Here is a 25,894-nt window from a genome sequence, read left to right on the forward strand (position 1 = left end):
TACTCACCTCTCGAAAGAGGAAGGATGGAGAGATACAGTTAAGTGGCACTTTTCTACAGGGTTACTCTTCTCAGGTGCAGCCTGTGAATTAAAGAGTTTTTGGAGGGGAAAAAATGGGTCCACACCTAAACCCTACACCGTGTATCTCCGCAGTGGTCTTTTGCTTGGGCCAGGTGGCACAGCCCTGCTATGCCTGTTCTGGTCTGAGCTCACAGCCCCAGCCGTTTCACGTCATACATTTATGGATTTATAGTCTTACTTTGGAAAGCAAATCAAAAGCCATGAGTGACAGCAAAAAAGGGTTTCTGACTGGTCATCGCTTTGGGCATATTTTTCTGGCCCTAAGTGATAAGGAATATAAAGTCTGGAAGACAGGGTGAAAAATTCATGCTCAAGATGTGTTTCCTTGAGGAAATTAAGGGCTTTTCTCTGTGTGGGGGTGTGTGTGTGCCTACGTGAGGACAGGTTATTTACAGAATTGTTTTAACCACATGAAGTGCAGGTCAGGCGATTAGCCTGCAGTATCCTTTCTCTTCATTTCCTGAAACACCCTGTAGCCCTTGGTGTATGAGAGTGCTGCAAATCTTGTGTTTGGTCATTCTTATTTGGAAGGGAGGTGTTGCTTCAGAAGCGAGGAGGCGTAGCTAACCCTGGCTTTGGGATAGCTGGAAGGTCATCACATCAGTCTGTCTCAGTTTTCTGCTTTGGCAGAGCCCTGTGCCCAGCTTCCCCACCTTTCTCCTTGCAACTTTGTCTTCCCTTGCAGCCCAGATGCAGTGTATTTTGTCCAGATTTCAACAGAGGATTGTTTCTCTCCAACAGGTCTGTATCCTGATGGAAATGAAATGGAGGGACTTTGCAAGCAGGCAAACTGACCTTTTCAGCCCAGCTAGCACTTGATCTGAGTTTCAGATTTCGTAAACAAAGCAAGGGCTGAATGTCATGCAATGGCCGCTTTGCAAATGAAACACTTAGGAAAAAATCCTGTGGGAGTGAGAGGTTCAGCCTGAGACTCCAGCAAGCCTTGCCCATGTCCTGCCTTCACAAGTAGGGTTGCTTCTACGGACTGAGGTATGCGAGGTGCCAGCCATTCCCTGTGGTTTCACCACACTTGGGCCAGTTGGAGTCATTGATATTACAAAGCTAATACTTACAGGTGGGAAGTCATCCAGGTGGGGAGGCAGACCTCGTGGAATAAGCCAAAATTTCCTTTCCTCTAGGCAGCTGTGAGAAGTCGCGAGTGTGCCAGTGCTGTGTGGGTGATGGGGGCACAGCCAGGGCAGCAGAGGGAAACACTGATTCATTTTGGTCCCTTTTCCAGAGGCCCTGGCACCCTCTTCCAGGAACTAAGATCACAGAGGGCCAGGTAACGGCAGCCAGTGAAGGCTGTAGGACCTGAGGTCAGGAGCTGAGGAAGTCCTCTGTGTCCCCTGTAAGGTGGTGATACTGTTGTGAACCGTGTTTGGAAGATGAAAACTGAAGTGACCCAGCTGAGTGACTTGACCCACTCTGCCTGGAAAGCAGAGCCATGCCGAGATCTTTCTTTTTTTCAGTTCTGCTTTCAGCATGCAACTCTCAGCAAGTAACAATCAGAGACGGAGCTTGTGGGAACCCAGAGGCTCTTGCATTACAGACGTTTGGAGTTAAATATAGGGACCCACACATGTGCTAAACTGGACTACAAGGCAAGCCCTGGCCAGTTTCATATTTACTGCTCGGGCTACCTGTTATAACTCTCCAAAGGGAACTTTGGGTGCTGTGGAAATGCCGTGGTTAAAGTTTGTTCCACTTTCACTCCCTGGAGGATATATGATGCGGGGGGAGGTAGCCAGAATACAAATGCTGTTGCCAGGCAGTCCTACATGGCACACTGATCTGAGTACCTGCTTTCAGCCTCCCTCCGCTTCAGAATGGGGAAGCCACAAAATGTTCCCTGGTAGCTTGCTCTTCCCACTCCTCTGGCCATACCCAGCACCTCAGGAGCTCATTTAAGGACAGTATTCTACAAACCTCAGTGTGTCATGCCTCCTTTTGAGTGGTGCTGCGGGTGTTACCATGATTTCCAGCTCTTTGAGGAGATGTGGTGCTGCTCATGGCCCACACAGCAGCAGCTCCAGCCGGGCACCTGGCAAGTGCCTCAGCTCTGCTGGGCCCCTCTACAAAACCCTTGGGAGCACTGAGATTTTGGTCGTAAAACTTGTTCCTGACTTCTTCAACAACCACTTTTCTAAAACATCGTTAGACTGTGCAAAGGTTCCTTTGCACTCTCATGCAGACCCTTCAGATGCTGACGTTGCCCCTGCCTTTAGCATTCATTGCCTCATTTTGCTCTTGAGACTCCAGAAGTCATCACAGGAGCTGATGGCTTCCCTCCCTGGCTCGGGAGGATTCTTGCTCAGTGAAGTATGTCCGGCAGGGATATCCATCTGTCTTCTTAAGCCACCAAGACCTGCCAAGGGCACATTGGACTTCCAGGTTTCTTAGATTATGTCTGGAGACCACTTTGACATCTTAGTAGGGTGCGTGCAGTGTCATCTCATGATTTCTGTGGAGGTGACAGTCTTCCTGTCAGTTTTAACAGGTATGCTGTTTATTTACTGGGGTCTGGCTCTGTTTTGTCAGGGCTGTAACCTATTGAATGTATTTACTTGCTGCCTTTATTTGCTTTCCACTCAAGGGACGCTGAGGTGATCTGGAGAGAAGTTGTTTTGCACTATCCCAACTGTGCTGGGTTTTCCCCAGGAAGATATCAAGGAGTTGTCTTCCAGTTCAGGGGAGCACAGACTTGACTGCTGGACCTTCTCACACCAGGATCTAGAAATTAGTGTCAGGTCCAGTGTCTGCAGCATCTGCAGGGAGGTAATGGGGCAGCCGCTGGTGAGGTAGATTTTAACCTGTGTTCTCAGATGTTGCATCGTTAATTAACTATAATATGAAACATAAACTAGTCACATGATTCACTGAGGAAATCCGTAATGTGTCTTGTCATTACTGCGATTCATTATAGTGGGAGATGGAGGTGACCCCGAAATAATTGGTCACTGAACTGTAATTAAGGGTTTAAATGTAAGTGTATGTGTTTGTCCCTGAGATTTTGCTTCACATGCCTAAAACCAGGAATATGTCAGAGGAGCCCACAGCTTGTTACTCAGGCATGTGGGCACATGAACCCACATCAGAAGGATGAATAAGAATTGCGATGTTTCTAGATTACAGAAGATAGCTAATAGTAAGGGTTTGTGGCTGTAGTGGATATGGAAGAGTGGAGTTTTGTAGTGACGAGATGTGAAATTGTGGTCACTGAGCACTGAAGGAAATGCTTGATATTTCAGGGACTCGACTCCTTTGTCTATAGAGACAAAATAAAAGACAGCACAGATGGTTCAAAGGGAGATCTGTGGCTGTTGATGCCTTGTATTCACTAATTCATAAGAGTTTGGTGTTTCAGATGATTAGCATGCTTATTTAAGTGCTTGCCCACAATCCAAATGCAGCTCACATGACATTGTCTAGTGACCCACCAGATGTGATGAGCGTGGATGGATGGGGCTGGAGCAGCCTGGATATTTCCAGGCTCCAGTGCAGCGTCTGGCCCAGGGTGGTGCTGCCTTGTGTGGTCTGTGCAGGACACACCAGGGCTCTGGGCAGTCCATTTCCCACAGAGCTGCTCCTGACAGCTCTTACCTGGCGTGGCAGGATGCTTCCAGGAGCACTGGATGCAGTGAGGACAGCACTGTCCGTCTCACAGTCTCCACACGTAGCCCTGGGAAAACAGATGCTGCCCCTACAGAGGCTGTTCACCAGAGAGCACCCATCTCCCACCACCCCCAACACTGAAGATGTCCTGGAGTGGGTGTGTGCCATCTCACCAGCCTTCAGCCTGCATCGGTGCATGGGCACTGAGCCCCACGGCACTTCCCATACCACCTCTCCCAGCACCTCCTGTGCCCATGGGCAGGTGCGGTGGGGCTGAAGACTCAGGGAAGGGGGAGGACAGACTGGGCTGGCTCAGAGGAAGGTCTCCCCAGTATTTTTCTGGCTGTGTCCTCCTACCCCTGGTCAACTGAGGTGGCTTTCAGTACCCAGCAGGGAAGTTGCCCCCGATTTAAGGAGTTAAGAGGGAGAGTGAAGAAGGGAATGAAGATGGTTTGGTGTGGGAGGAGATAGCAGTATCCTGAGCCACATGCCAGAATAACCTGCTCAGGGCATCATAGGGAACGGCTGCCTCATGCCCAAGAGTACTAACTGAGGTCCTGGTTGCTAACTTTTATCCTATCTATAAAGGAAAGTTTTGGTGTGGAGTATGAAATAGTAAGCAGGGTTGCGTTGCTGATGTTATAAATGCAGGAGAGGGATGTGTAAGAGGGCACTCGGGGTGACAGGGGAATATAGGGTGTGAAGGTGATTGTGATCAGAGCTCCTGGCCATCACACTGCAGTGGGAGATAGGCTTCTTGAGGGTGTGTGGGGTAAAAGGATGCTTGGCTTTGTTTGGTCAGTTTTGATTATGGCTACTCCGTGCATTTGAAAGTCTTACTTTTTGATCTGGCCAGGGGATGTGGATCAAACATAGCAGGTTGAAGCTGAGTAAAGCCAGGTCTGGAGCACTGCAGGGAACAAGCTGTGTCACATCTATAAGAACTGTTTTTGTGCTACATAAGCATTTAGGAAGGTACTAATTAGGACGATACAGTTTTACTAGCAGGACAGGAAAAGCAGAGCAGGAGGGCAGGGAGATTTTCACCTGGAACGAAGGCTCCCTTGACATCTTCTGCTCACCAGGAACAGGAAGGAGCTGAGGCTATTGAGGTCTGAACTCCACTTTGAGGTTGTCTCCAAACATTCGGGAGCACAGGGGAAGGAATTTGTGTAGCCTCCAGGGACATAAACTTTAAGGAGGTTCCAAGAGCACAGTGGTAGTGGAGACAAAGCCTCCAAAGGGGCCACACAGAGGCCGATGTGAGGAAGAATGCTGTGCTGGAGACACACAGCTATTATGAAGGTGCAATACATCAGCCATACTTAGCAGATCCCATTTTCATTGCCACCTTAACCTGGGTGTGCATATGAGTTTGCAGGCTTGTGCCTCTCTGGGGAGAACTGGAAGATATTTATTTCAGGAATGTCTTGCATGCATCATTTATATGCTGAACACACGCCATGTGCTTTCGACGGCATTTTTCAAGCAGGCACTGTCGTTCCGGTGGCAGTCAGCAAGCAGCCGCTGGTTACAGTGCACTGGCAGCTCTGCAGGTACTGCAGAAGGTCTTACTGCGTACTTAATACAGGGCAGGGGCTTGGTCTCTTGCCACCACAGAGGCCAGGTTTATAAATCAGCAGTAAGTGCTAGGAGTAAAGCAGGGGAAAACATCAGTGACTTTCAAATTGTTCCTTCCATAGTCCCCAAAGTGTATTTTTTGCCCTTTGGGGTGACGTGGGTGGATAGGGAGCTTTGCTTCATTTGCTTTCCTGAAACCTGCTGGAAGTACAAGTGAGGCGGCTGCGTGATTTGTGTATGTGTGCAGCAGAGGGCCATCTGAATTGTAAATAGCACCTGCTAAATTATTATTAAGTGAAAGCTGACGTGGGAGGAGTTCTCAGGAAAAAAAAAATGTCAAGTCTTTTAATAAAAGTCATTCAGACTCTTTTGACATTGTCCCCTGGCTGCACACCACATACTTCAGCTCATGTGGATGCTACAGAGAGTTACATGAGTCGTATCAAGGACAGGGGAGGCCCCATTAAATCCAGTTACTGTCAATTGTGTGAGAGCTTTAAATGGCTACACTAAAACTCATTATTAAAGAAGGGAACTATCAATTTTATTTAATGCATAGTGCCCAAGCTTGATTCTGCTCCCAGCCCAGAGACTCACTGTGCGCAGGGGTGATATAAAAATTAGTCCTGCACTCTTCAGGGCTTGTATTTAGCTGTTGCAGAGTCCTGGCTGCAGCCCGGCTGGCTAACTGGGGCTGCAGGAGGCTGTCCCGCATCGCTGTCAAGGCAGGGACCCAGCCTGAGCCCAGGACGGTTCAGTCCATCTCACCACTTGCTTTCATCCAGAAAAAGCTTTTGCCAGCACAGGTGGGGCTGCTGAGCCAGGCTTTGGGCAAGCAGGTGTGCTCAGTGGGCATGGCTGCTCATCCTGAGCATCCTCACCCTCTCTGCTGTTGTCAGAGGGCAAAAAGGAGAGGAACCAGGGGCCAGCCTCAGGCTGTCGCACGCAAAACGTGGCAGGGTGTCTGCTAGGACCTCCCTGGGTCAAAGGGAGGTAGCAAGAGACACCCAGCCTCGCACAAGAGTTTCCTTGGCAGACCTGAGTTAAAGAGGACTTCTCCCAAGTCGAACTGCCTGTCCCTCTCCCTCCATGCCCTCTGCCTTTCTGAGACTCCAGGAGCAAGGATGCTCCTGCCCCAGAGACGGGCTCTGGGGGATGCTCAGGGGGCATCACTGTCGCAGGGCCTGTATCGCCACGTTACTGACAGCTTGTTTCTGATCATGGACTTTGTGGCAAGCCGTTGTTGGCCTACGTAATCAAAAGGCTGAGGTTGTAAATCATATTACAGGCTGTAATGAGGAATTTGATCCCTGCAACAAACCATCCAACTTCTATTCACATTAATTACTATTTCTGCTATTGCCATGAAGTAAAGATGCATTTTTTAAGGACAAAAAAGAAAAAAAAAAAAGGAACATGCCACTAGCACAATTTGATAGTGTCCTCAGGAAATTTAGAATTTAGGACTGTGTTTTCCTCACATTAGCTGCACAGGCAAATTTGCAATAAAAACATCTTTGCTGCAGAAGCCTTCTTTTCCCATCACCAAGCTGTCGATCAGCCTGTAATTTCTTGGTACTGGACTATACTGAAGAGGTGGCCAAGTTATTCTCCTTACAACATGTGCCCCTAAAACCTGAAATGTGAAAAAATAATTTTGGATGGAAGGATGAACATTTCATATCTTTTTTTAGGGGAAAAAATATTTCTCCTGCAATGAGATTTAACCTCTCAGGAGAGTAGAAGTGAGAGCAGAGAAGTCCAAAGTCCTCCCTGTAGCTGCAAGACAGACCTGCTTCCTCCATCCCCTTCATTTTTGGGCTAGCAGTGAGGATCAGTGTTTGTCCCCGGTTCCTGTCCCCCTTCTGAGGCTGCCAGTAGTGTTGCAGGGACAGCAAGGGACTTGTTGTTGATGTGGAAACCAGACCCTAACAACAACTTGTTTCACCAAGGGGCACAGGCGGCCGTCTGACGTTGACAATGTTGAGTGACTGCTGACCTTGTTTTTAGCGTCAGCTGATATCAACTGGAGCCCTGCCAGTTTGCACCAGTTGAAAGTCTGTCTCTTAATGGTGGTGATTATCCTGATTTTTACAGCAGCACTGAGAAAGTTGAAGCTGCTACGCTTCACATCCCTGATTTTAATTTGGAGTGTCTGAGTTTTCTGGTGTTATCTTTAGAGAAGTGTGTGAGAAGAACCTCTCTCCTTCTTCTGCGTCAATCTTTTTTTCTGGTTTTATTTTGTATGAAAAGATATTGCTCAAGCACACCGTGGAATGAAAGCCATAAAGCCATAAATTACACCTCTGCTAGGTCCACAATATGTTACCAATTACGTCTCCTTTATTATTCACGTCCAGGGGGAAAACATACATCAACCCAACCCCACTCTCCAGGCAGGTCGGTACTGTACTGGAAGGAACACCGTGACTCTTCTTTATCAGTGGAAAAACAAACAGAGTTTTGGTTCGCTCACATCCGATATTTGTGCCCAGGATGCCAAGTTGAGTAATGTTGCTGCGGTTCTCTGAGCTCGCTGCATGCTACACGATACAGCATTCGTGGCAACGTCATTGCTCCATGGAGGAGAGGGGAGAGAAAGCACTTAGACGGGCAGGGAGCTTGGGGGTCCCAAGGACCTAGTGTCAGGGACTTTGGAGGTTGCTGCCAAGGAGATTGGGGGGGGGAAGTTACTACAAATTGCAGCAAATGGCATCAGAAATCACATTCAAGCCAGGGGCCATGTCTGCAAAGGAGGACACACTGTGGTTTGCAGGGCTTTGTTGCTAGAGTGGGGTTAGTGGGGTTCTGCGTTCCATGTTCCAGCAGTGTGAGGGTTTCCCCATGTGTCCTGATAAGGGTTTTCTTCTGCATCAGCCCTGTCTTCAGAAGTTCATCACTGCGGCAGGGATTAAGGTGGGAGTGTTGAAGCAAGCCGGAGTGATTGTTTTGCTGGTTACTTCTATGTAGCTGTGTACGATGGTTTTGGGCTCATCACAGTGCCCCTCTCCTGAGCAGTTCTTGGGCTTTGGGCTGCTGGGAATGTTGGATGTGTTTAGGTGTGTTTGCTTGACTGTGCACTGGAAGCGTGGAGTAGTGTTCCTTTTTTCCTGTATGAGTGTATATGCATGCATGCACATGTGTGAGTGTATGTCTACACATGAGCTCCAGAAATCTTCTGAAGAGCCACATGACTAGTGGAGAATGAGTTTCTTTTAGGAGGGGGAGCCGAGTGTTAAATTCTCTCAGGTCTCCCCTTGAAGAAGTCATCCATGTGCACTGCAGAGTTTGTTGTGGTTTTGTCACTGAAGCATTCGTGCAGCTTTTAACTTTTTAAAGTTGAAAACAAGTCAAGGTTATGTTTTTGCTTAATAATTCAGCAACGGTGCCAGCTCAGCATATTGTCTTTTTCTTCCCTAGTCATTCTGGTTTATTAAAAAGAAACACTGACGACAGGCAGAAGAGTGAAGGAGGCTGTGCCTTTCTGCTTTAACTCCTGCCGGGGGCTGACTGCTTCCCCAGGAATCGCCATAGATTTGTGCTGTTCACAATACTTTTGCCCCAGTGGTGCCATCCCTACCCTGGGCAGGGGAAGCTGGCAGCAAGTCAGGACTTAGATGTCCACTTCTCGGTGGACATCTTTTTTTTCTGAATAGGAGTGTGTTCTGATTCAATGGAATATTACTCAGAATCCTTCAGTAAGTCTGTCTCAATCATACTTTATTTTCACTTTGGTTATGAGGTTGCGGGTTTCTTTTTCTGTTTGTTCGGTATGGGTTTTTTTTTAATAAAGATGTAGAAGGCCATTAACTCTTCTAGAACCAAAGAAGCTTGCAGTACAACACATTTTTTCTTTTCTTAAAAATTAAAGTTATATTATGACCTAGTTCTGCCACATGCTAATGTGTACGTTTGCTTCATTAACAATGCCGTTCATTTCCAGGGGATCTGCTTTCCAGTAGTGGTATTGTCACTGTGAGTAAGGATAGATGAACACAGTTCTATAAATCTGGGAGAACTGAGAGCACAGAGTGAAGCTCATGTTAAGTTAACTCCCATCTCCAGTGTCCCTGAGCACAGACCAGCATTGTGCATGATACCCACACGCAGACTTGGCAAGTAACCCGAAACATCAGCTGCTTCTGTCCTGACTCTGCAACTTGTCCGCGCATCTCCATTTTGTCATCATGGTCTATCATCTCCAGGGCCTATCCTGGCTCTCTGCAGGCCAGAAGCTACACAGTGGTTTTATGGGAATAAACAGAGGACTTAAATCAGATCCACCAAACTGTTTAGTATAGGATGAGCCTGAGGATTTGAGATTTGGCCTCCACAGGCAGAATACTTTGCAGTATTTGACATCGGTTCTTCCTGAGAGCTAGATATATTCCTGGAGACAATGGGAATAAGTGTCTCTTTAGGCAGAGGAGGTAAAAATAACATTTACATTCCTGCTATTAAAAATGAGAAGAGGGAGAGCAAGAGAGCAGGAGTCGTTGTTGTTGTTAGTATAGTTCAATCAGGGGTAATGATTTATTTTAGAGCATAATATTTTATTTGCGTTGAGTACATATTTCTGGCAGAACTTGGTTTTTGTGTGTGTGCGTGTGCTGTATCTGATGTCTGTATCCCAGTTTCCCTTCCTGCTACGGAACAAATGAAAAAAGCTGTGGAGGGCATCTTGACACCCTGGTTTCACTCTGATGTTGTGTTGCAGGTATGGCCTCGCATGTGCAAGTTTTCTCTCCTCACACCCTTCAGTCAAGTGCCTTCTGTAGCGTGAAGAAACTGAAAGTGGAGCCGAGTTCGAACTGGGATATGACTGGGTACGGCACACACAGCAAAGTCTACAGCCAGAGCAAGAACGTGCAGTCCTCCCAAGCAGCCGCCGCAGCAGCCGTCAACGCCTCCCTCCAGATCCCCAACCCCAGCATCCCGTACGAACAGACCATCATCTTCCCAGCAAGCACGGGGCACATCGTGGTGACATCCGCCAACAGCACCTCTGGTGTGGTTGCAGTGTCTGGGCAAACACTGGGCGGGCCACACAACCTGATGCGTCGCAGCACTGTGAGCCTTCTGGACACCTACCAAAAATGTGGACTTAAGCGCAAGAGTGAGGAGATCGAGAACACGAGCAGCGTGCAGATCATTGAAGAGCATCCACCAATGATTCAGAACAATGCCAGTGGGGCCACTGTAGCCACTGCCACCACCTCCACGGCCACCTCCAAAAACAGTGGCTCCAACAGCGAAGGGGATTACCAGCTGGTGCAACATGAGGTGCTCTGTTCCATGACCAACACGTATGAAGTGTTAGAGTTTCTTGGCCGTGGAACCTTCGGACAAGTAGTCAAATGCTGGAAACGTGGCACTAATGAGATTGTGGCTATCAAGATCCTAAAAAACCATCCTTCCTATGCCCGGCAAGGCCAGATTGAAGTGAGCATCCTGGCTCGGCTGAGCACAGAAAGTGCGGATGACTACAACTTTGTCCGTGCATACGAGTGCTTCCAGCACAAGAATCACACATGCTTGGTGTTTGAAATGTTGGAGCAGAACCTCTATGATTTCCTAAAACAAAACAAATTCAGTCCCTTGCCCCTTAAGTACATTCGACCAATTCTCCAGCAGGTAGCAACTGCCCTAATGAAGCTGAAAAGCCTGGGACTGATTCATGCTGATCTCAAACCGGAGAACATCATGTTGGTAGACCCATCCCGACAGCCATATAGGGTCAAGGTCATAGACTTCGGTTCAGCTAGCCATGTGTCTAAAGCTGTGTGTTCTACCTACCTTCAATCCAGATATTACAGGTAAGAGACTGGGCTTATGGCATATTACTGGGATAAATGTTTTACCTATGGAAATTTTCCTACATTCCTGTAAATAAGTGAGAGTCATCCCTTAATCCTAAACTGGGATGGCTCTTTGAATGGCTGTTGGCGATAGAAAAAATTGTATTTTTACCTCTTGGAGTTCATTGAAAACCATTGTAAATAACCATAAACTGTTGTAAAAACAGAGTTTGCCTGTTACAATTTAGAAACCCTTTCAATTCTGTCCATATTTAATTCTGTCCGGGACCACTTCCAGAAGAGGGGATGGATCTAGAGAGTTCACATTTCCTTTCCAGGTCAATGCAAGTAGCTTCTTGGTTTCAGAAAAGCCTTAACCTAAACAATCCATATTTCAGCTGTGCCTTCCAGTTTTTATTCATATATGAAACCAGAGGCTTTACAAGAATAAGGTTGGCCTGCAGGAAGACTCTTTGGATGCAGAAGATGCATTGTCTAGGAGTAGTTTTCACACAGGCTATGGAGCTTGCTAGAGTCAATGAGAGTACTCCGGTTGGCTCGTGTTGGCTCTGCTCCAGGTGAACGGGCAACTTGGCCGGGCTGGAAACACCTTTCTCCATGTGGGAAGTTGGCGGTAGGAATGAATGAGTATTGTCAGTTATTTAGTGTTGGACTGAGGACCTGCCGTGAACTGTCTATTCCCACTCAGAGTGCTTTTAATTACAGGTGTGTGATGTGCGAGGATGGAGTTCTAACCTCCACGTAGGTGTGCACAAAGCCAAGTGTGTGAACCAGGTATTTCCCTCTTCAGTCTGTTGAACAGTTTCAGCAAAGCAGCCTATTCTTATAACATCCCTGGATGGGCATCCTCTCCCTCTGTCTTGACTCCAAGACACGCCGTTACTGTGTAGATGCTCTCCTCAGATCTTCTCTTTGGTACCAGTGAGCATGATTAAACATCCCAAGAACCAAGAAAAGCAATTCCAGTGCTACCTCAGGGCTGGGGGAAATAGCAGGGGCAGGGGGGAAGGGAATTTGTTTTTAGATGACAGCTGAATTTAGGAATGTACAGGTCATGTTTTTGTTGTTGTAATACTGTGAAATAGGGGCGAAGAGGGAAAATGTGATTCTTCTTGATGACTGATTTAATGAAAATCAGTTCTGGCAGCATCCACAGCTCATCAGATGGGTTACAGAAAAGCAGGGTAGCTGCTCTGTTTGTAAATAGGAAAGAAATCTGGCTTATATGTGGGGAGGACTGGGGACAAAAAAAACAACACAAGTTGTTAACAGGCCATTTTCCTACTTCATAAATATCACAGTGGCAAAGAATACCTGAGCTCTGAGCTTGGGAAGAGTTAATTTCCACAGGAACAGGAACTTTGACAGTGTAGCACTGCAGCAGCTGATTTTTATCTACTTGTCCTTTGCTCTGAAGGAGGCCAGAAAAAAATCCCCAACCCGAGTTTATACCTCAGAAGAGGCTTATTAAATGAAATATTCTACCTGATGACAGTCCCATCCTCCAGGAGAGACATGTTTCTGTAGTAAATATGCAAAAGCTTTTAGGGTTGCAATTACCTGGCAGACTAGAAGAAAAAAAAAGGAGATAATACAGGCATTTTGTTGTTGAGTTATCTGTGATTCTGCATTAGCAGCCTAGGTCCCTAGCTGAAAGACAGAAGGGGCAGCCAAAATGAAATATGTGACAGAAAGCAGAAATGAAAGAGAAAAATGGTTCATTCTCAGTGACAAACAAGGAACATTTCTGTGGCAGTCTCTGGGGAGGAAAAGGCTTGGTAAAATTTGCTTTTTATATTTTAAATGTTATTCCTGCCCAGTCTGAGTTTGCAGTTTGTTAGATAATAAGTTCTGTCTGTCTAATTCCTACCTTGTTTTCCATGCCTGAATTGATGGGAGGAGGGGGAAAGGGGCAGCAGCTCACCAGGAAAAGAAGAAAAAAAGAGAGAAAAAGAAAAATCTTGTTGGGTTGAATTACATCAGCAGGGGCGTGCTGATGAAGCTAAATTCAAGTCATGAGGAAAATTTATATTCTTCTTCATTTTCTGATGGGGAAAAATACAGCACAGAGTAAAGACCCATTTCACTCCAAAGAGAAGGAACTTTCATGCTAGGGGAAACATAGGGCTTTATAAAGATTTCATGTGTCTTCCATTTAATTTACACTTGTTTTGCTTGCTGGAGTATAAAAGACAAGGGGATGACTTCAAGAAATGGCACGTTTAAGCTGAACGTGAAGGAAAAGCTTCCTCAGAGTAAAACCTCTCAGACTCTAAGCAGGCGTGCCAAAGAAGTGACAGAAGCCCTGCACCCCATGCATTTAAGGAAAGACGAGGCAGAGCCCTGGGGAATATAATGTAGAGGTCGGCTCTCAGCTGGAGGTTTTTTATCACAGGCTTTTGGGAGCAAATTTCCAGATTGTCCCCATATTTTATTAACAACTTGCCTTTTTTTTTATTTTTTGGTTGTTGTTTAACACTATGCCCAAGAATGTGATGGCCAAATCCTTTCAAATGAGGAACGTTGTGTGGGACCCTGGCCATTCTCAGAGCAGTGTAAGGCCTTTCCTCTTGTTTTAAATGATAGGCCTATTTTCTTCTCCTGGAGGTGGAAGACAGAAGTGTCTTTAAACAAACTCAGTGCTCTTTCTTGACACGAATCCACATAGCCATGTGCAACGGCTGCCACGTGTAATGTGCTCTGAAGACAAAACGGATCCCTCAGCACAGTTTTTTGTGTAAGGAACAGTGGGCAAACTTGTTACTGAACTGCAGGGGCCTCTCCGGGCACCCCAACATCTGCAACGTTTCTGTCCCACTAGGGATATTTCTGTCAGGCTCAGGCAGTGCTCTCCGGAGGGATCGCAACAGTGTTGAGGTGGTGGGGTGGGACAGAAGGTTTTAAAAATGATCATCAGAGTGTCTTCAGTCAAACAAAATTTAGCTCCCATCCTATGTCAGAGGACATAGCCTCCTCCTGGCTGGGTCTGCTGCCATAATTGATACTCTATACATTCTTCTCCCTCACTCCTGTAGAGGGGCCTGAGAGAGGCAGGACATGCCAGGCTAAGGTGGGCCTTGCAGGAACCTCTCCTTGCAACCAAGAGTCCCCATCTGGGAGGGCAGCACTGTCACATTCCCAGCGCTTGCCCATGCCTCTGGCAAAGGGGATGAGCACCAGCCAGAGCCTGGTGGGATGGGGGGACAGGCACATGTTGCGCCCTGCCACTGGCTCCGCACCGAATTGACAAAGAATGTCACAGCCATTGTGAGAACTTAAAGCTCCCAGTCCTGAGTCCTTTACTAAAGGGGAATGACGCCAGAGCAGACTAGGAACCAGGGGTAGAGTCCTCTTGCCCACCCAGCCCCACAGTGGCACATGGTCACCTGCATCATCCCTGGTGGCTGCACAGCTCTGGAGCTTCTCGCCAGTGCTGGTGGGCTGGTCAGGGACTCTTCCACCCCATCCCAGTTTTGTTGGCTGCCCCTTGTGCTGCTGCTCCACCCAAGTGAGTGATGTTTTCAGTACTGTGGTGGTGAGAGTTGTCATCTAAAAGGGGGAGTGCTGTGAAAAGGATCGCTCTCCTTCCTCCCACCTATCGTCAGCTTGTGGTGCAAAATTCACTGATGTGCAAAGCGTTTCTTGTGTAGCATCCTTAGCCTGCACGTGTAGAACCTGGCTGGTGGCCATCCAAGCATTCCCCTTTGCTTGGGCCAATGGTCCCAGCCTTCCCCCCAGTCACCACAGTCCTTTGTCTTGTCACTTATCACTAGCTGAGTCAGCCTGGGTCTGCTCCCTTCATGGAGTGACGTGGTAACACAGACATGGTCTGGAGGTGCCTGTGTGAGGAACCGAAGCTGCAGGTGGAGGGCTGTTCTGCCCAGCTCACAGTGAAGGAGCAGGGCTGGCACTTATAGCCAGACGTGCTTAGGCTAGAAATGAAAGCCGGTTCACAGAACAACCGATCAAAAAGCTGTGACAGCCGCTGCGTCACAAGGTATCTTCATGGGATTTTATTTTTCCTTTTTTATGCTGCAGTTTGAAGGGGAGATCATTGAGGTAGGCTTTGTGATCTCCGTTTTGCAAGAGGTCAGAGAGATCCCTTCTGGGTTGCCAATCCATGTATGAACAGCTTCCCAGGAAAACACACATCCTGAGACATGCAGGACTCAGGCTGCCACAGGTGCTCGCTCCATGAGAGCCCACACTCACAAACCCAGGGGGAAGAAGGGGTGCTACCCTCTGGGAAAGGGGGTGTTTGGGGTGGTGGGTAGAGCTGCAGTCCTCCCTTGCTGGAGCCAGAGCGTTCCCTAGCATGGCGTGGCAGCGCTGGGATGCTCGGAGCAGGAGGGCTTCTCTTGGGGACACTACCACTACGCTCTCTTGCCCTCTTGGCTTTTCTTTGCTGCTCAGCTCAAACAGCTGCTGTGTTGCACCCCAGTGATAACAGCATTTCACTAATTAATGGCATAATCACCTTATGAGATTTAAGCCTTTTAGAATTTTCAAAATATTGGAGATATAAAGTAATGGCTGTCAGCCCTAAACTATTAACCGATTAATGTAGTTCCTTCTTTTCAAAAGGCTTTAGTATGTGGCGTGTCTGGTCATGGGTTGAGATGTCTGCTTTGTAGGTAAGTGGCCTTTGATGAAATGTTTGGATAATAGAGAATAAAGCTGAGTATCAGTCTGAAAAGGTGTTTATCAGTCTAGTTTCAGGCTCCACAAGAAAATATGCAGGCATAAAGGCCTATGCACATGTTGTCTGCTGCCCAGAGTGCTAATTGGAGTAAATAGTGAGGCTGCGGGCAGTTGTGTTTTTAACTGGGGTCCTGAGGGACGCAGGGGGTTAAACTGGATCTCTCATCTGTCTTGCCACACGCGGATGTCATGCCATCGCAGGTATCAGTGCTCTAGCCGTGCTGACAGGGAGCCAAAGCATCACAACCTCTTCCCAATTGTGTGACTCAGAGCGTGCGTCATTCTGGCCAAAACTGCCCTTTAAATGAGGCAGTAGTAATGGCAGCAGGGATAGGCTGTGCTTATTAGTTTACTCAGTGAATTGGCATCTGTTATGTCCTTGTATAACAGTGCACTTACATTTCAAAAACTTCCGCCATTCCGGATTTGCAAAAACATCTCTATCTCAGACTTGACTGCTTTTGCAGCCGTGGGAGTCTTGTTGTTCTGCCAGGCTGTTCCAGTCCTACCTGCAACATTCACTGCTTTACTGACTCTGCCTCTCCAAGGTAAAGAGCAGGTTAGCTAGATGGTTTGAGGAGGAATGTTTCTTCTGGGGACTGGAGTGAAACAACCAAGTTCATTGCTGAAGTCTAAGCTGGGGTTTCACTTAGTGATGATCAGGCCTGATGGGACTGCAGGCTTGCAAAAGAAGAGATACATTGTAGAAGACTTTGTGGAGGAAAGCAGACTTCAGGCTGTACTATTTTAAGCAGTTTTTCATTTCTCTCCCAAGGATGTTTGGAGGTTTATTTTTTTTCAGAACCAAAATTCAGCAGATTTTTTTTTTTTTTCTTTTTTTTGGCAAAACTAACATCAGGATTAATTGAATCTCGGTTTCATGGTACGTAGACCACCAGGTTTTGGAAGGAACAGACATTCACCTGAAACATTTTGGCTTTGTCCCATCTCTGTGATAATCAGTCCAGGTTGGTTTTTTGTTTTACAAAACAAAAGGAAAGATAGTTCTTCGCCAAGTTCCTTTGTGTATATGTCACCCCAGAGCAGGGACAGGTAAACCAGCATTATGCCCATAGTGCATCCAACAGAAGATACACACTGTATATTCCAAAATAACTCCTTTTCTGGAGTCTAATTTATAAGAGAGAAGCCAATATTTCAGCCTAAACAGTCTCCTCAGACCAGAGTCTCCCTAAGGTTTTCTCTGGTGAAACCTTCTTACCATTTCCCTTGGTGTTTTTTAGTTTGCTCTGAGCAGACCCACCATCTCCTCCTTCATCTTGTCAGGGCTAGCAATCTGCCCCTTTCCCTGTGACACCACAGCATCTCCTTGCTTGGCTTTGGCATGGCATGCAGGCCTCACTGCGAGAGGAGCCCTATGTCCCTCTGCGGAGTCAGAAAGGCCGTCACAGGAGGGCTTTATTTATTTATTAACCAAGTGTGTAAAAATACATCCAGTTATGTGCACCCAGGCCCAAGAATATTTGTAACGAAGGCCTGTTTGCAAGGAACCTGGCAGAGAGGCTTTCCCCAGCAAAGAGAGGTTGTCGATGGCCTGATGAGGGGGAGAAGTCTTGCACTGCTTCCTCTTGGGTCATCCATGTCTGAGTGCTGAAAAATCAAATATCTCAACTGAGTGCTGAGCCAGTCCCTTCTGTCCCCTCTCCCCTGTCTGAAAACAGCTCCTATACAGCAAAGATGTGGGACTGAAAATAAATATTCCTTCTGCAGATCTCAGTTTTGTCTTGGTGGCTGGAAAAGGAGTAACCTGTGTGTCCACAGGCAGGGCTTAATCCATTAGGGATGTTGTAGATCAGAGGCAAGTACGTGAAAGGCAGCCAGAGGCAGGTACCAGGGTTGGGAGCACTGGTTTTGTATTGGGTCATGCTGCCCCACAGGTGAGGGCCTCTGGTCCTCACCAGTCAGCTGGAGTTGCAAAACCTTTGCCATAGTCCAGTGAAGTCAAACACCACAGGGAACTGATTGGCAAAGCCCCACTAAGCACAGATTTTTTTTTTAAAAAAGAAAAGATTTGGCTGTTACACTCACCATTAATTGTTGGAACAACCAGAGACCCTAAGAGCACCCTGAAATCTGGGCTTTGGGCCACCTGTTGACTCCTGTTGACCCTGTTGTTCCTGCATTGCTTTTCTCTTATCACTGATAGAGATACTTGCATGAGAAAGTTTTATTTCTTAGGAGTTCCTAATTTCCACGGTTTCTCTTCCCTACCTGAAGTTATAATTTCCCCTTAGCTGTGGAAAGGAGCTAGAATTGCCAGTGCAACCAGTGCAGGCGGCAGGATGGTGCCCTCAGGTGAGGCGATGAGCACTGGGAGCAGGTGAATGGCTGAAGATCCTTCTTTTAGGGAAGTGGCAGTTGTGCAAAAGAGTGAGCAAAACACAGGAAAGAGAAGGTAAATGCATGTTTGCTTCTTAAAAAAAGAGCATTTTCCCAAGGCTTCCACAGGTTTCAAGTGTGTCAGCCATCCCCATGGAGGGAAGGGCAGCCCTCTGGGTGCAGGCAGCCCTGTTCACCCTCAGCGCAGGGGCAGAGCTGTGATGGCAGCACTGCTGACTAGGGCTCAGTGGTTGACCACCAGCTCTGACACAGGTGTCCTGTCCATATTGGTGCAGCTCAGCTCACCCTCCTTCTCCACATCAGCTCTGAAGTGACATGGTTTTGGAGAACAGGACTCCTCTTCCCCTCCATCCCCTCCACTCCATAACTTTCCCATGTAAGCACGCGTTCCCTTTGTGGGCATTCACAACTCCTGGTGCCACGCAGTCCCAGGCCTTGGGCTGAGCTCCCCAAAAGCAACACTCTCTGGTTTGGAAACAAACACTCTTCAAATGCAGCTGAGCTGGAGTTCCTGTGTGCTTTCGAGAGGGCTTGCAGAGAGGAGGCAGCAAGCAAATACACTCCATTACCTGTCCATGTACTGCTACATCTGGGTACTCCTGACATAAATATCCATCAACCTTTATTTTTTTTTAATCTGTCCCCTCACTACAAGAAAGACATTGAGGTGCTGGAGAGAGTTCAGAGAAGGGCAATGAAGCTAGTGAAGGGTCTGGAGCACAATTCTGATGAGGAGCAGCTGAGGGAACTGGGGCTGTTTAGCCTGGAGAAAAAGAGGCTGAGGGGAGACCTTATCCCTCTCTACAACTACCTGAACACAGGCTGTAGCGTGGAGGGTGTTGGTCTCTTCTCCCAAGTAGCAAGTGATAGGATGAGAGCAAATGGCCTCAAGTTGTGCCAGGGGAGGTTTAGATTGGATATTAGCAAAGACTTCCTTACAGAAAGGGTTGTCAGACATTGGAACAGGCTGCCCAGCGAAGTGGTTGAGTCACCATCCCTGGAGGTGTTTATATGATGTGTAGATGAGGTTCTTAGGGATGTGGTTTAGAGGTGGACTTGACAGTGCTGGGTTAGGGTTGGACTCAATTATCTGAAAGGTCTTTTCCAACCAAAACTATTTTATGATTCTATGGTTCTTATCTACACTTGCTGCCAGAGTCATTTTGGTAATGCCGGGAGGATCAGTGAGAGGCTCGGAAGTCCCAGTCTCACCACTTGCAGGTTGGCCACAGGTGGTTTTGTATTTAGGGGTTTTTTGGCTTTTTTTTTTTTCTCTTGCTACCATCTCTCACACATGATCACAAAAACAAGCCTGTCACAGGATTTCCTGCTGTCTAGTTTTCTTCTCTCAAGCTTTATAAGCACAGTAAGTCCCTTTAAGGCTGCAGCCTGGTGAAATTATGTGAAAAATCAAGGTCACTCTCATATTTACTGTACCAGGGCAAGTTTGAAACAGCTACAAATTACTAGCTTGTTTTACTTAAAAAGAGCTATTTACCTAAGAGAATTCAAAATCCTCCTATTGCAGCTATTGGCTGTAGCGCTTCAGACTCCATCTCTGTAGCACGTAAAAAACATAGCGTCTTTTGGTGAAGATACCTGTGCTCTGACCAGGGGCTAGGAAATAACTTATCTCAGTACAGTGGCAAGCAGTTGTTTCTGCAGCCACTTGTGTGAGTGGCAGTGCAATTAGCGGGGCTAGAACAAGGGCCATTTACAATCGGAGTCTGCTCTTTGCATGTATACGAAAGACAAAGTTTGGTCTCTACTCCTCATTGCTTACTTCTGTGGTTTTGTGTTTGCTCTCCTTTCTCTCCTCCCACTCAAGTTGCTTCCTCGCCAAGTGCAAAGGAAACGGAGCAGAGGAAAGTGTGCTCTTCTTTTCAGCTCCAGTGACTGAGCACCAGCAGCATCAGCAGCAGCTTGTAGGAACAAGCAGTGTAGTGACCCACAGACGTTACTCCAGCAAGAGGTTGTCAGTGAAGGAGAAGGCACTGCAGACGCACACTGGGGTGTGATTTTCCATGTCCCTCTCTGCTTATTTGAACACTTGTTTGGGTCAGGGCAGTAGCTGGCTAATGGCAGCGGTAGCTGCCGAGAAGCAGAGTGAGGTGAGGGGCTGTTGGCATGAGATCAGTGCACCAAGTATGAAAATAAGAAGAATTACAAGTAGTGAGATTCATCATCTGTGCTTCTGAATATGAAAAAGCAGCATTAGCAACACAGTTTGCACAGGATTTCATGGATGCTTTACTCAAGTACCACGTATTTAAATCCTATCAGGCTTTTGCCTCCCCCTGTACATTTGCTCACTGCAGGCAAGGGATTTACGTGTAACATGGAGGCAGCTTACTGTGTACGTCTGTGCATTCATTAGGTTCACAGGTTTTAGGTCCCAGCACAGTGGGACTGAAAAGCTGTATTACCCTGAAGAGCATTTTCTGATTGGAAGGTGTTTCTGCTCTGTTGCTTATTGGCAATGAGGGTAGGAAAGTGACTGACGTGGGTTTATAAATGAATGAGTCATTACTAGAAGAGAGAAATTACCTGAAGATGCTATGATTAGTATGGGGTTATACATTCCCCAGCTTCAGACCCCTGAATACTGTGATTTCAGTCCCCAAAGTCTCTGTCTTAACTTCTCAAGCCACTTGCTGTACTGATGCTTCAAATTAGCCTAAGCTAATATAAAGGCACCTAATACTCAGGTGGGGGCTCAGTAGCTGCCTCCTTCTCCTGGTCATGCTGGGGAAAAAGGAGTGACTCCCAAGCAGCTGAGAGTAGTTATCTTCCTTGAAAACCACTAATCCTGTGGCCTGACTTAAGCTGAGTTAGAGCCACAGCTGTCACCTGTTTAAGGAGGAAAGTCAATGAAATGTCTTCTGTCTCTTAGGCCAGGTCATAACAATGGTTATTCTGTGGTGCCTTACAAAGGGGGAAAAAAAAGTCATAAGAGAGGCATGTGTGTATATACTGTGAATTTTATTTTTTTCTTCTAAGAGGAATAAATAAAAGGGAAGTGACTCTAATAACTGGAGAGGAGAAATCCTTTCACAGGAGATGGTTACCTGGAAGTCACTCTTCCCCATATAAGGAAATACGTGGGAGGAAAGAAGATGAGATTTCCCTCTTCCCATTATCTGGAGACTTCAAAACCAGAGATAGCCGGTTCCTAAACAGGATAGTGTGCTTCTGCTGCAGTGGGTTGGAAAGTAAACCGTGAGTCCCTGAGTGGCAGCTTGACTTCTGTCTTCTGCTTATTGAAGGACAGAAGTCATTGCAGCCCTTGTTTTACTTGCAAAGACACAAGTGATTTTGTGCTGACAGGTTTTGCCTTTATTTTACTGTGACTGTATGGAATTGGTTCTTGAGTGCATGTTCAGGTTCTGTCCCTGTTTATGCTGGTTTGCATGAGCCAGGTAGTAGCAGACTTCTTCCTACCTGCTACCAAGCCTACAGTCAGTCTCCAAAGTCTCCCACTTAGGTGTGGAGACAGGGTAGATGTGTGGGATTTGGCCTGAGTCTGACTCAAGTGACTCAGAATCAAAAATTCTCTGTCTCCAAGAGTTAACTCTTTTTCTTTTTGCCAACCGCTGCCTTTCTTACTTGATCTGAAGTAGAAATTCCCAAGCTTGAGAGTAGGACCCCAGGGCCTGATGAGACATGCAAAGTGCTGAAGGTTTTGTAGCATCATCACTGAACTTATGCCTTTGTGGAAGGCTTGGGAGAGTTTTCAGGTAATTCTGGTGACTTACGAAGCTTACCACCTGAAGCCTTTAGAGGAGAAGAAGAATCATCTGTTCCAGCAGCTGATGCTTGTGCTCATGTGCAGAGAGGCAAAAAAGTTACCAGCTTTCAGTTAACTTGACAAGAAGAGGAGCAGTACTGTAATGAGTTGTGTTTTAACTGCAGATGGTACAATTAGATCATTTGTGGTAATACTGCTGAGCAACACCACCATGTTTGCTCCCCGTTCTCTCCAGCCTAGCTGGAAGGGTCTGTCGCCATTTACTTTCTGCTGCTCTCCTCAGATGCCGGGTTTTCTGAAGCAGGGCTTGTGTTTACAGCACCTAACACACAGAGATTCTGTGGCGGAGGCCCTTAAACAAAGGGGTAACAGAGAACATAATGGTACACGTGACCATGAGGGCCAGCATGCATGTTAATGTGACAGCTGGCGTACAGAAGAAAAGCTGATGGCCTTTTTCAGATGCATCATGGTAAGAATTCGTGTTTCAACTAGTTGCTTCCATGCAGAGCTGTGCACTCAGAAGAAAGCTCAGGGTGATGGGGTGGGAGGAGTATCTGATGGCTTAAAAAAAGTTTGTTTATTTTGTCCCATATTGTTTTACTTACCAGTAGGAGTCTGCAAACAGAGGATATCAGCCAAGAGGAAAATTTAGTATTTCTTTGCACCTCACAACAATATTAAAAGGGACAGATGAAATCTTAAAGGTAAACAGGCTCAGTTGAGGCTAGCTGAATTTGCTGGTTACTATGCTAAAAAGTTAATGATGAAATATTGCCAGTTGATATCAGCAGGTAAAAGGGGAGTAATGGTGGTGGCCTGTATCAAAAATAGAAGCTTACCTAAGTGATCTCATCCCTGTAGTTGTCAAAAATACAGCTCTTGCCATTGTTAGCCACTTAAATTAGTGGACTGATTCTAGTGAGTTGCATGAGGGTTGTGGAGTCTCCTTCTCTGGAGACATTCAGAACCCGCCTGGACACCTTCCTGTGTAACCTCAACTAGGTGTTCCTGCTCTGGTGGGGGTATTGGACTAGATGATCTTTCGAGGTCCCTTCAAATCCCTGACATTCTGTGATTCTGTGATGATCACAAGCAAAAGCAGAAGATAGCCGTGTTGTTGTTTCTGAAAAGGCTTTTCTGGAGGCTCATTTGATAACCTACGTCCTCTTGGCAGGTGCATGAGGGGCCAGGGAAGGGAAAGGTTAGCATGGTCTGGATTTTACTTAGCAATGCCAATATGTCTACAGAGATGTGGCAGCTCCAAACGTGTTCCTTTGTGAGGTCAGAATACAGCTTGATGTGGAAGATATATAATGAGCTAGAGAAAGAAAGGCATGTTAACTGGGTTGGAAGATAACATTCTGTCTTTTGAATGGATTCTTGTTATTGTGACCAATGTTACTTTCAGAAAAAAAAAAAAAAAAAGTTGAAATTATTCTTTTTTCTCTATTGTTTAGCTCTTGTTCTTGGCTTTGTTATGGCCACAAAGAGATGATAAAAATGGATTGGCACAAAGTTAGGTTTCCTGTATCGTTTAGATGTTTTCAGCCCTTAGCACTTTGATAGGGTCTGTTCTTCATTTTGAAAATAGCAGTAAAAGAATAGAGAACATAAGAAAACACAATTCTTTCTCTCTCTTTTTTTTTTTTTAATGAAATTGTCAGTGCTAGTCTGAACTTTGCTGCTGATCCGTATGAAGTCTCTGAACTGTGAGGTTGGAAGATGGTAGATACAAAAGAGAGATAAAATATCCATATGCCTGGCTACTTCAGAAGGTAGTAGAAAGCTCCCAAAGTCTTGCTTGTTTTTAATCTGTATATTTATGTCTACATAAATCCTTTGGGGAATAAACTTTAAACCATTACGTTGTATTTAGAGAATTACCTTCCAGCGTCAGTACTACGATCTAGCAAAAGAAACTAAGCTTAAGCTTATGTGAATGACCCTCTTGGCTTCCAGAGGTATGGGTAACATTAAAGCATGTGTTCAATTCCTACGCTAAAATGAGGAATGGGGGTAACAGGTATGAAGTGTTGCAATGTATTTGCTGTTCCTGTGTGGTTTTCAAAGGCATTTGGCATGAACAGGAAGATGGCTCACATCTTAGAAAAGGATCAGTCTGCAGCATCAGGCAGCTGGGTACTGAGACACAGTTGACAGCCCCCCCGACTTGGGTGTCATGTGGACCTTGAAAGAGCCCAAGCCTTCACCCTGCTCATCAGAGGGAGGCGAAGAATCCTCAGCTGCTTCTCTCTGGTAGCTGGAGAATAGCAGCAGTGCCTGTTCCACCTGTAAGTTGTCAGGGCATTTTCCTAGCAGCATTGATGCCCTTCTCAGGCTCTGAAGGACAGCCAAAGTAGAAGTTGGAGAGAGAAGAAGCAGGAGCAAACCCAGACCCTCACAGGTTGGTTCAGTTGAAAACCATGGGTGGCAAAGGCCAGAGTTGTTCTAGACAGCTGGTAAAGCCACGTGGACCACTCCTCTCAGCCCAATTCTGCAGTGTGCTCTTAGGTGGGATTTGAAGAAACTGATTTCCAGTTCAAGGTCTGTGCTTTTGAGCAAGCCTGAAGCTCTAGCTCCTAGGCACACTCACAGCTTTTACTTCAGCCTGGGACTACAGGTTCTGATTGCTGCCCACAAAATGGCATTTTAAGTCATGTAAGAATCCTATGTGCAGAATATAACTATAGTCATTACTTTTGTAAGGGGGCTGTCACAGCAGCCCAGTGACAGGGCAGAAAGATGGCGATTCTGCTTGGTTTTCTGCAGAAAATACCCCTGACTTTCTGCATCATGTGATGAGTGAGGTCTGGGGCAGTGGGAATTGTTGCAAACTTTGACTCAGGTTTTCGGAGCCATTGCTAAGCTCAAGTAGCTTGTGAAATAGCTACTCCCATCATATTTCCCCCGTGCTTTTGCCTTCTGACAGATCCAAATTGTTGCACATTTGCCTTCCACACCAGGAGCGGTGCGTTTCTCTGATGCTGTGTTCCCTTGCTTAGTTCTTGGTTTATGCCTGAAGTGGTGCCACACTACAGTATTTGCAGTTTTCATCAGTGGTGTGGCCGGGCACCAAGGTACATTTCTTTGTGATGCTTTGAAACATCTGCCACAACATCATTGTACATATCCATATGCACACACATGCACCTCTCTGGTGAGCCAGGGCTTGTGTGTGTGGTGGCCGAAGGGCCAGCAGGTTGCTGGCCGGGGCAGTAGAGCCTGCAGCAGCCAGAGGGGAGAGAGGACCCAGGTGCTGGACAGGAGGCTGCTGTGGCTACAGTCTGAGCTTGTTTTCCTTGAGTCTGGCACAAGGTTTTCCAACAAGGCTTTGACCGACCAGGAGCTTAAAGGCTTTTCTTATCTGCAGAGCATGGCACAGACTGGTGGCAGGCTGTAATTAATGATGATACTAACCCTCCTTATGCAACCAGGGGATGTCTGACAGCATTAGTAGGTAGTTGCTCAACAACAAGGCATGTTACAACTAACCAGCTGGGACCAATTATGAAAACCTCACTAACGCTAGCAAGCACTTGCCTGTTCGTATCATCAGACTGAAATTGAAGAGATGAGTGACTGCTCTGCAATGCGCGGGCAGGCTCGTGGTTGGGTGGTGCACGGTGTGGAGCTGAAGCACAGCCACCGTGTCCAGCGTGGGGTGTCTGTGCTCTGGGATACATTTGCTGGGCACCGATGAGCTGCGGTGCCCTGTGTCAGCACCATCCTTAGCTCGTGGCCCCAGATCTGTGGGGAGGAAGCACCCCCAGGGCTGCAGCACCATCTTCCTTCCCACCCCACGGCTTCTACTACCCCTTTGCTGCCGTGGCAGTGCCAGTATGTGCCCAGTGCCTTCTTAGCTGTTCGCTACGGTTAGAAAAGGCATTAGGAGCGGAGGCTCCTACTTAAGGCTTCCTCATGAATTTTTAGCTACTACATGAAGATTTCAAGAGTGTGCGAATAAAACATAAAATGAAGCAGAAGA

At 46.8% G+C, this 25,894-nt stretch overlaps 1 protein-coding gene across 7 annotated transcripts in view; it reads left to right on the forward strand.

Annotated features, from left to right (window-relative positions):
• HIPK2 (homeodomain interacting protein kinase 2) overlaps positions 1-25,894 on the forward strand; it is a 134,767-nt gene that overhangs the window by 32,725 nt on the left and 76,148 nt on the right. For all 7 annotated transcript variants that reach the window (XM_065037943.1, XM_065037977.1, XM_065037959.1 and 4 more), the window contains exon 2: positions 9,995-11,093. In XM_065037943.1, the coding sequence (XP_064894015.1) occupies positions 9,995-11,093 (1,099 nt within the window). The remainder of the gene's footprint in view (positions 1-9,994; positions 11,094-25,894) is intronic.

The sequence above is a fragment of the Columba livia genome, chromosome 1 (assembly GCF_036013475.1).
Source record: "Columba livia isolate bColLiv1 breed racing homer chromosome 1, bColLiv1.pat.W.v2, whole genome shotgun sequence".
Taxonomy (NCBI): Eukaryota; Metazoa; Chordata; class Aves; order Columbiformes; family Columbidae; genus Columba; species Columba livia.